Source organism: Bison bison, unplaced genomic scaffold (genome assembly GCF_000754665.1).
Source record: "Bison bison bison isolate TAMUID 2011002044 unplaced genomic scaffold, Bison_UMD1.0 scf7180017864118, whole genome shotgun sequence".
Classification (NCBI taxonomy): Eukaryota; Metazoa; Chordata; class Mammalia; order Artiodactyla; family Bovidae; genus Bison; species Bison bison.
The window spans coordinates 4,983,054-4,993,878 of NW_011494690.1; the positions used below are offsets into that span (position 1 = coordinate 4,983,054).

At 36.3% G+C, this 10,825-nt stretch overlaps 2 protein-coding genes across 5 annotated transcripts in view; both read right to left on the reverse strand.

Annotated features, from left to right (window-relative positions):
- Nucleotides 1-2,738, reverse strand: part of SLC12A1 (solute carrier family 12 (sodium/potassium/chloride transporter), member 1) — an 88,520-nt gene extending 85,782 nt beyond the window's left edge. For 3 of the 4 annotated variants that reach the window (XM_010839541.1, XM_010839540.1, XM_010839542.1), the window contains exons 1-2: nt 2,653-2,738; nt 710-1,314 (exon numbers count right to left, since the gene is read on the reverse strand). In XM_010839541.1, coding sequence (XP_010837843.1) covers nt 710-1,129 — 420 coding nt within the window. In that variant the 5' untranslated portion in view covers nt 1,130-1,314; nt 2,653-2,738. The remainder of the gene's footprint in view (nt 1-709; nt 1,315-2,652) is intronic. The other variant, XM_010839543.1, reaches the window with a different exon arrangement.
- Nucleotides 2,739-7,078: 4,340 nt separating this feature from the next.
- Nucleotides 7,079-10,825, reverse strand: part of CTXN2 (cortexin 2) — a 5,995-nt gene continuing 2,248 nt past the window's right edge. The window contains exon 2 of the mRNA XM_010839544.1: nt 7,079-7,575. Coding sequence (XP_010837846.1) covers nt 7,273-7,518 — 246 coding nt within the window. The 5' untranslated portion in view covers nt 7,519-7,575 and the 3' untranslated portion in view covers nt 7,079-7,272. The remainder of the gene's footprint in view (nt 7,576-10,825) is intronic.

Consider the following 10,825-nt stretch of genomic DNA (forward strand, 5'->3'; position numbering starts at 1 on the left):
ATAAAGTGCATCGATATATTTTAGAACAAGTTACAGAAGAAGAAATCTATTAAGCTTACATGCTTTGCTAAAGATTAGAAAAAGTGCTGCCTCATGCTTCTAACAGCTTGGCCATATTCCTTAAATAATGAAAAGTTTAGCCACTTCTGCTGCTTCTTTAGTAAAGTTTAATTTAGTTACTTTTATATGCTTAAGTGCCTGCAGGAACCTTGGGCAAGGTTTTGAAGAGGAAGTGATAAAATGCTGAATCATATACATGTCTTCTCTCTCTTTAAAGAATATAAAAAATACCCATATGCTCTAAAGTCTATTTGCACAGTATTCACTACAGCAGGCACCAGTGATTCCTTTTTTTTTTTTTTTTAAACAACTGTTGTGGAGGCATTAATACCAATGTGAAACCAGCTTAGTATTCAGTTTGACATGCTTAACCAAGTGTGAATTGAATAGACAATAACTGTAAACAAGATCCCACATATTGCCTAGCTTTCAGAATTCATTTTTTAGTTCTCTTTCCCAGCTAGTAAACGTTTGTGAAACACTTTTTGTGTATCTTCTGTTAATCGGGAACTAGGAACAGTTGTATGAGTAAGATGGACAGCTTGCCATAGAATTCTTCATTGGACACTTTTACATTTATAAGGTTCGTATGGAGCAGGGAATCACCTGAAGGAATAAGGAGGATACTTGTCTGTACCCTTAAGCTTACCTTTGCAAGTTGCTCGTGAATGTCCAGCAGGCTGGGTCGGTTGACCTTGGGCCCGCTAACACTGCCGGTGTTGCGATAGTACTCGATCTTGGGCACAGCATCCACAGTGTTGTGGCCAAAGGTTTGTAGGTAGTATGTGTTTGTGTGAGAATCGTAAGCGTGAAAACTGGCATCTGTTTTAGCCGTTTCTCCAGTTTGGAGGAAATTGTCGTAGCACTCCTGATTCCCAGGCCTAAAGCTGATTCTAAATCTGTTCTGACCTTCATCCCCAAAAGAGGTTTCCTCATAATGTGGAGGATCAGCATTGTCATTCATAGCCGCACTGCTCTCATGGCTCTCATTTATGACATTAACTTGAAAGCGATTGGTATTACTGGGCGTGGAATCCAGAAATACATTGGAAGAGTTGTTCAGTGACATCTTCCAAATAGATTTTTCACTAAGCTGACTATTTTACGGTTGTTTAAAAATATGTGTAGATTTGCTCTCCAAAACAGACACTGAAGTGCTACATTAGGGAGCTCTTGACTTTTGTCCTAGAACAACGCAACAAATAGATTCTTGATATATTGTCTCCTATACAATCTTCAGAATGTTCTTCAAAGCTGTCATTAAAAGAGAAAATTAATCTTGTTCTAGGTAACATACATATATTTAAGTAGGGTTGAGGTATGAGGGAACAGTTTTCTTTCATAAGACTTAACAACTTCAAATTCATTTCCTTAAAAATGACCTGTCTATGAACCTGGTAGCTCAGACAGTAAAGAATCTGCCTGCAAGTTCTGCAGGAGATTTGGGTTCCATCCCTGGGTGGGGAAGGTCCCCTGGAGAAGGGAATGGCTACCCACTTTAGTACTCTTGCCTGGAGAATTCCATGGACAGAGGAGCCTTGTGGGCTACAGTACCTGGGGTCGCAAAGAGTTGGACACGACTGAGTGACTAACACTTACACTTAGGAACTTTAGTTACCTAAGCAATTAAATCCTGTAATAAATAACTGGGGACGTGCTTCAGCAAACAGAATTTCCAATGGAGTCATTAAAATGCCACCTGCGTTTCTAGTATTTGCTTGTACTTAATGCAGGTGGATTCAATATGACTTTAGAAAAGATGAAATTCTACCAAACAAATTGAGTGAAGACTAATGAGAATATTTTCAGCCTGAAACACAGTACATTGGCAGTACTAAATGTGGAAACTGGAAAGTATATTATGATTGATATTAACACATATTACATCATGAGTAAATTTCTAAAATATTTCTAGAATTTCTAAAGACAAGGTCTTGTAGGGTTATAAAAATATATCCTGTCAAGATGTCTCTGAATTCTTGGATCTTTTACTAGTCTTCAAAATATTTCATTTGTTCATACATTTGTTTGTTTAACAAATGTTATTATGGAATCTTTAAAAAACAGGAGTATTCAGGGTAAGGAAATACATCTTAGTCCTTAATAAAGTTATATGCTATATTTAGGCAGAATAATTATGCTCTACTGATTCCCTTTAATGAAATATTCTCAATTTTTGAGAGGTTTTTATTTGACTGTGAGATAGATAGACTACATAATCATTTTCACAATCCACAATATAATCCCATTTTAGAATGTTCTTTCATTAGAATAATACCTGTATTGATATCCTAAAATTTGGCTTTTCAAAGAAAATTCAACAAAGATAGATAAATACAAAAAACAAACAAACAAAAAAAACCTTGCTTCTCCCCAGCAGCTATTTCTTTGAATTAAAGGAAAAAAAAAAATCTCAGCTTCAACTCCAAGTAATAATTCCTGGGGAAATAATAAGTGAAGCTATTATTTCTTTAGTTTTTATGGAACCTCTCACTTATCTTCATAGCCCTTGACATCCTCCCTTTTACTCCTCAGAATCCACTTTACAGCATAATTTTAAATATACTTTTTACCCTGCCCAGAAATATGTACCTTACCACCTGGGAGCCTTCTTCTCAGGAATCATAGCCTTCAGCATCACCCAGGCATATATGAACCACTTAGCTCTCACTCCCCGCCCCCACTGCCCCAAACATTAGGTTTCTTCTTATTGGCTAAAATCTTCCTTGAAAAAGATGACCAAGCAATGATTGGCCTGAAATAATACCACCCAGCCATTAGCACAGAAGAACCTTGAGTTCTACATCAACTTGTAACCAGGAGTAAACCATTAATCCCTTTAGACAGGAAGACAAATAGTTTCTTTAATTCATGAATTGCTCAACAGCAATCATCCAACAAAATATGAACCGTGCTTCAGTTGTTTGAGGTTAGATAAATAGAATCTTGTCATCTCATTTCACATGATTCCTAGTGACCTCCTATTTTTCAGGATTTGCAGCAAAATATAGGCCTCCAAACATAATGTCTATACTTTGCAACTAGAAAATGGTATTTGAGATGATTTTATCTTGTGTATGGTAGATATTATCTTGATTCTTCTCTTCATGGGAAATGAGCAGATAGAATATGATCAATGACTTATTATTGACAATTATTTCTACTTAATGGGGAAAGCTCTTTTAAGCAGGAATCAAACTATGGGTAAGTTTTTCAGTGGCACTGCTAAATGACCTTTTTAACCTCCACCTGGCAAAACATTTTTTTTTTTCTCAAATCAAAACTGGGTTTTGAGTTTTGTTGCAGGAAAGGTTTTGCTCAAATCTGTGAGGTGGTGCTTATTAAGACAGCACAAAGAGTTCCTCCATGCAGGTTCTGTCATTGGTTTTCGATCAGGATGATTGAAGGAGTCCTCCTCATGTTTTATTAGAAACGATTCCGGTGATTTCCAGTTGTCTGAGCAGCACACTTGTGGTGTGATACAGAGAGCAGGAGAAAGTCTCTGAAGTCAGTGCGCTTGATCTACATCCTGGTCCTGTCCCTTCCTGTCTATGTGAACTCTGCAAGTTAGTCAGCCTCATTGTGCCTTAACTTCCTCACCTGTAAAGTGCAGTTGTGAACACTACTGTATTGTAGACTTAATGTTAGAGTTAAATAAGTTTGTGTAGAACATTAATGTGCTAATTTCAGAAAACACCAGCTTGCACTTGGTGTTTTCTTTTACTATTTTGACAATATTTAGAATTCACTGATGACTTTTGCAGTCACATCCAAGGGTCTGAGGTAAATCATTAGAGGTTGGGATAGGTACTATGTCTATTAAAATAGGAGGAATGGTAGGTGAACAGATATCAGATTGTACAAAGAGGTCTACAGGTACCTATGTAAAATGCCTTAGAGGCTCTTAGATAATGTCATGTTAATAAGTCAGGCTAATGTCATGAGACTGTATCAGAAATTGAGACAGAATTACATGGAAGATAAAGACCTATAACTCATTTTGCTCTTAAAGGCCACTGGTGCAAGGCATTTATCTGTTCCACAAAGGGTTCTGACTTCCCATATAATAGACAAAGGGAGTAGTTGCATTTCAGACTCAGCTGAGTGAAGCCAGCTGTTTAGATCAGCTAAGATGAGGCTGGGACCCAAAATAACTCCTATTCACTCACCCTGGACAGGGGCTATGAACTTACCTGCAGTATTTCTGCCACCTCTGGCCTCCCTTTCCTTCAACTGTTCCCTTAACTCCAGCCCTCTTTGAGGAGCCCATCTATTTATTCCTCAACCTTTTTCCTCTACCAAAGACTATGACTGCCTCTGATAGCCATCAATTTCCTTTTTTCTTGCTGACTAACTACTTGACTACAGTGTAGTGTGAATTGGTTTTGGTTTTAGTCTTACATCAACTAGACACTTTCACTCAAAGCCTTTTATCTCTAACTGTGAAATGAAAGTCTTTGTTCTCCATTAAGGGGATTCAGCCATTCTGGAGCAGATGGGAGATGGTTTAGGGGATATGGATGAAATTACACCATCCATAAAGCCAACCTGGAAAGGCCTTTCAGACAGGTAGGTAAGGTAACAGGGGAAAACTGTCTAGAGGTCCTCTCTGTCTTTTTTCTTGTCCTCCTTGCCAGGGCTCTTGGGAATTGGCATCTACGGGATAATCTGACTATGACATTGAACATCTATTCCTAAAAGGATTAGAATTTCATGAAATTTCCATGAGCTCCATGCTGTAACCATCTTTTATATCATATTGTTTTTGGCTCTGAAAATACAGAGCCAAATATTTCCTTCTAACATTTCCTTCCCATAGCTTTCCCCCCACCCCAAAAGGCACAAAATAGTCTAAGGCACAAAATAACCCTGAATGAATGTGAATGAAGACACTTTTGGTGAAAAGAATTTCTCTTTAGTAGGATTAGAAATAATATAATGCTAAGGCAGGTTTGATAATATCTGAAAAGTTTATGGGTATTGAATATTCAGAAATAATGCTCATACTTTACAAAGTTTTTTATCTTTGGTTTTTGGAGTCTTTTTCCTTGTTGAAATAAAGATCTGTCCTTGTTAACATAACAAATCTAGTCACCAAAATGAAAGGTCTTGTTGGGTGTCTTCCTTGGGAGACAAATGGAGTATCTGATACTTGGGGACATATCTTAGTGAGTACTTCAAAAGTCTGGGTCACTAAGGAGATGACTAGGATCATGGACATTTATAGATTTCAGTGTGTCCAGCGGACTTGGCTCAGTGACCTGTTCTGGACCAAATTACTAACTGGATACAAAGTATCCTAGGTTGACACTCCAGTACATACTGGGATTCAAAGACTCTCCTTAAGGTGTGAGTTTGGTTCAGAAAATCTATAGCCAGCACAGATGTGTTCTAAATCTACTAGGAGATGAAAAGTGTCAGGGATTCTCACTGAAAAAGCTGATTTTGGAGTGCCATAGACCTGGGCAATAATCATATTATGAAATAGGCAAGAAGAAGTGTTGAGGACAGTGAATGTACAGCATGATATCTATAAACAATGACTATGATTTCGAGGATAGTTTAATTTCTAATACAATCATTCCATTGCTTGGTGACCTTTGAAAGTTACTTAATCTCTCTGAGCTTCAGTTCCTCATCTGTAAAATTGAAATAATAAAATAGAAATAGTAGTACCAAACTCAAAGGACTGATCAGAGTATCAAGTTGCATAATAAATGGAAAGAACTTAATTTAGTCCTTACTTTCAGTACGTATTAATCCTTTTTTTTTGGTGTGTATGGCAGGTCTGTATTCTCAAGTGACACAAATATTTTTGCATTATTTATCTCCTGGTGCATTCCTCCATTCATTTACAATAGATAGAATTTTGTAGTTGGAAATAATTTAGAATTATGTAATTTTATTTTTAATTTATCAAGTGAAGAGAATGAATACCGGGGAGGTTGAATAACTTAACATCTAACCATTGCTTCTTAAGGTTTGATAATCTCTTTAACAATTACCAATAAGGATAATAAATAATGATGGCAAGGTATATTTAAACAGTGTTTTCTGGTTTTCAAATTACTTTCCCACTCATTATAAGTCATTTGGTCCTCCCAGAATTCCTGCAAAACATGTAAAATAGTTTTCTTTATCCTTGTTTTACAGCTGTGGGACTTAAGTTCCCATTGGATAACTTTTTAGGTCATAATGCTTGTTCTTGGCTAGACAAATATTAGAATTAAAATCTCAGAGTTTGGGCTCCTAAACTGAAGAACTTTTCATGACATCTTAAATCTTTATTCATCTCAGTTCCCTGAGTTTCCAGGTATATTTGTAGAGTTCACAAGGCACTAGAATTAAAAAGGTTGTTAAAAAGTCTCTGGATAACCTCTTCGCTGAACTTAACAGAGATGAGATGACTTGGCCAAGGTTGACAGCTATAATGGTGGCAGAATGGAGCCTGGACTTCTTATTTCCACTAGGTCACAATGAAAACTCCTTCTGTAATTTTATTTATAAAAGGGGAGGGGAAGGGAGTATCACTATGATCCCAAGCTAGGGAATTTTATTGCAAGAGATTCTAGAAAAAGAAGAAATAAAAGGGTCAAATCGTGGTATTTTGGAATCTTTATGGCCTGCGGTTACTTGTAAGGTTTGTGTGAACATTGTTGACCTATGGCTATTTTTAGGAAATATATATTCTGTTTATTCTTTGGAGTGAAGGACCCTTATCTTTGACACCTAATTCTCTAAAGCAAGGGAGCCAGAGTGAGTATAGAGAGGGTGTCTGGGTGTTGCATAGGAGCAGATGCAGGGCTTCCCTGGTGGCTCAGACAGTAAAGCATCTGCCTGCAATGTGGGAGACCAGGGTTTGATCCCTGAGTTGAGAAGATCCCCTGGAGAAGTAAATGGCAACCCACTCCAGTAATCTTGCCTGGAAAATTCCATGGATGGAGGAGCCTGGTAGGTGACAGTCCATGGGATCACAAAGAGTCGGAGATGACTGAGCAACTTCACTTACTTACTTACTTACTTACTTATTCATTAGAAAACTCAGTGTGAGGACAGAGGAAAGTGAAAAATCCCAACAGTGGTTTATTAACGACACACATTTATTGAATTTAGTGAGTGAAATTAGCTTCTTCCAGCACACTGAAGGAAATTACAATTGTGTCCATCATGTGTTCCAGCAGTATAACCCTAAAAACTGTAAAGCTGGAACATTCAGGCAAGTGCATATTCAAATGTCCCTTTATCAAACTCTTCTACTTCATCTTCCCATGTAGAGGAAGGCATGCTACTATATGGGTCTAACAGGATTTTGAAGCATCTGATAATAAGAAGTCCCAAGAAGATACACAAAATCCCAACAAAAGCGAAGCCAGTTTTCTGCTCCAGAGTCAATGAGAAAGCTGACACTTCGTTGACACTCATCTTAGCTGAAGTGTTGCCACAGTAGGTACTACTCATAATTCACTGTCACATCATTTTGGGTCTTCAGAATTCCTGCTGAAGTCACCTCTTGGCCTAGATACAAAATTGGACTCACTTTAGTTTTATCCATATAAAGCATTAGACAGGTAATTTTTAAAATAAAATATGATATTTTTCAAACTCTCTTGACTTAACTCACAAAAGATATTTGAAAATATCATCAGATATGGATCAGGATCAAATTAGCATTGGAGATGCTACTTTTACTGTAGTAATTACAGAACTGTCTTCATGGACACATAAAACTATACCTGTATACACTAAATATAAAATCAAGTATAAAGGGGAATAGTCAAATTATTAACCCTGAAAGCTTTTGATTCATTGCGAGATGGTTGTCATTACTTCTTTGACCCAAGTTGTCATCTAATTTTCATTTCATTTTTGCGTGTATCAATAAAGTCATAAAAAATTATAGGTATAAGCTGATCAAGCTCTCTAAAGTCCATGCTTTAAGGTCTATCTCCAATGCCATTTTTTCTGATAGATTATGATCCTTTTAAGTAGGTGTAATATCTTCATTCTTTTTTACCCCCTTAGCTTTTAGACTTATATTCTTATAGTTTCTTTTCCACTACCGCTTTATACACTAAATGCTAATTTTTTAAAGAGAGAAATTGTGTTTTTAAAATTATATTAAAAAGAGCAATACCTAACATAGCGGCTTGCAAGTTACAACGCCGAAGTAGCCACGGATGATTAATCATCTCCCCAACTCCTCCATTATCTCTCACACCCTAATTAGACATAAAATCCAGGTTAAACAGCATGCTTTCTATGAAATTCAGCTGCAAGTCTAGCTCCCCAGACTCCTTGCCGACCAGATTCCCATTCTCTCTAAGCTCCTACTATATTGAGATTCTAAAACTACGCAAAAGTGTTCAGAATTTGTGTGTTGAACTGAAGCAAAATAGACCTTTCCATTTGATGTCTTAAAGTTAATTAAATTAATCAATTAAAATTAAGATTAGTTAATTAAATCAAATGGTTACTAACCCATAGCTGCCCTTCTTGAGAACTGTAACCAAAAGCTTGTCATCCAATAACTGAAAATGATAGACTGCTAGTGTTTTTGTCTTTTTTGTTGCTTCTTTTGATAATTTTAAAGATTGTATTTATTAAAATGACTGACCCTTCAGGGTTTTTTGGATTGAATTTTCAGAAAACAACTGAGGCAGAACAAGAAATTGGAGCTAAGGAGTGGAAAAAATGAGTAATTATTAAGAACAAGACTTACAGCTTTCAAACTTGTTCACCCACTTATGCAATAATTAATATCAAACAGTATTTATTTTATAATGGTTTGCATTACAAAATAGCTCTGTCTTCAAATCCTAAGTGTCAGAAATAATCAATAGGTTCTGTGACATGCTGGTTATTAGACTTTTCTGTTCAACAGAAGGAAAAATATGTTTCAACCATATTTATGTAATCTCTTTCTACCATTTTTCTGCATTAATAATTATAGTATACTGAATATATTTTAAGAAGATTTCAGATCACTTAAGTGGTCTTTTCTGAAGATTGAACTCTTTTTATACTATTTATCCTATAGAAGGTAGGGGAGACTGAACTGAATATCTATGACCTAGGTATTAACTAGAACTTTTTTTCTGACCAAAATTTTAATTTTATTGCTTTGTCAATTAAAAGTCATTTGCTTAGATTCATAATCATTTGCTTAGATTCATACATCCTCTGGTTCATTTATTTAATGGGTGGACAAACTGAAAAGGAGTCTGCTTCTACATGGAGATGCTGGATCAATCATTTGGCTGATTCAATCAAGTAATTAATTGAATTATTTCTTCACTGGAGTCCTGACCTTGCTAGGGTATACCATTTGACTGTCTCCTGGGACACTGGGTAAGAAGAGGCAATAAACGTGGTTTGCTGAAGGGCTTAGTAAACGGACTTCCTTCAACGAAGGGCTTGTTGCCCAGCACCTGGGAGTGCTACCAGCAGATAATCCTCAGCTGGTAGTTCCTCTCCTTGATAGCAGAGAGCTGCCTCACCCAAGGTCACTTCGCTTCCAACAGCAGACAACTAATAATAATTGATTAATGTGAGAATATAAGGGCCTGGCCGTCTTGGCTTAAAGGGTCACGATTCTGAAGAACCATTCTAGCTTTATATTTCATTAAGGAATAAGCTGAGGCTGTTGTTGTTTAATTACAGCTCAGATCCTGCCCACTCCTGCTTAACTCCCCACTTTTCCACAGGTATTGAGCCCAAGGGCAATACTTAGTAAGCATTTTGCACATTAATCTCTGTCTCAGAGTCTGGTTTCTGAGGAACCTAGCCTGAAACACTTGGTCTCACAAAAGTTAAAACATCTGAGCAGTTTTAATGATCTGTACATTTTTCAGCTAGGTCATCTCACCACGATGCAGAAACAGCCTAAACTGAGTATAGTTATGATATTAGCTAAATTTATTTATGTGTTTTTAAAAATTATTAAGAGGCCAAACTGACTTCCTTATTTGAAAGTTTATTTAAAATTTGGATTATTAGGGAAATAGCATCGACATGATTTAGTTGATACAAATATCATGGCAATAGAGTTAGTAGTCTCCCGTGATATTTTTTTGGGGGAAGCTGGTGAGATATGCCTGGATAATATTATTTTTATGTAGATTTATAGTTCACTGAAGTATCCTAATAAAAATTGTGTTCTGTAATCACAGAGACCGCTCTCTAACATAGTATCACAAAGGTCTAACTCTACATCCTCTTCAGTGTTTTTTGAACAGTAGCTTGAAGATATTAAAGTGATGATTATTAAATTTGACACAAAGCTGGGCCAAAAACTATAAGTTAACTTATAGACTCAAGATTCAAGGCAATTCTGATGACTGGAATTCTGGATGGAAACTTGAACATAAAATTTAATAGAAAAAAATTTAATAAAAACCCTTCTAAAGTCCCATATTTAAGTGAGAGGGAGAGAGATACATGAAACTTAGATTGGGGACACTTGACTGGGAAGTTCATGTGAACAGATGTTTTATTAATATCTGAAAAGGAAGAACTTGGACCTTTATATTCATCTTAAAATTCTACCTTACACCAAAGATAAAAACAAAATACAAGCTAAGGAGAACACCTCAAAGGGCAGTATTCAAATACTGAAAAAAAAAGTCTGACCATTGCTGCAGGCAATGTGTTCACACAAACAAATAAGTTAAAAGTTAAGCAATTGCCTAACAGAATGTTCAGAAAATAGATTCTCTTGGGAATTTAAGCCATATATATATATATATATATATATATACACACACAC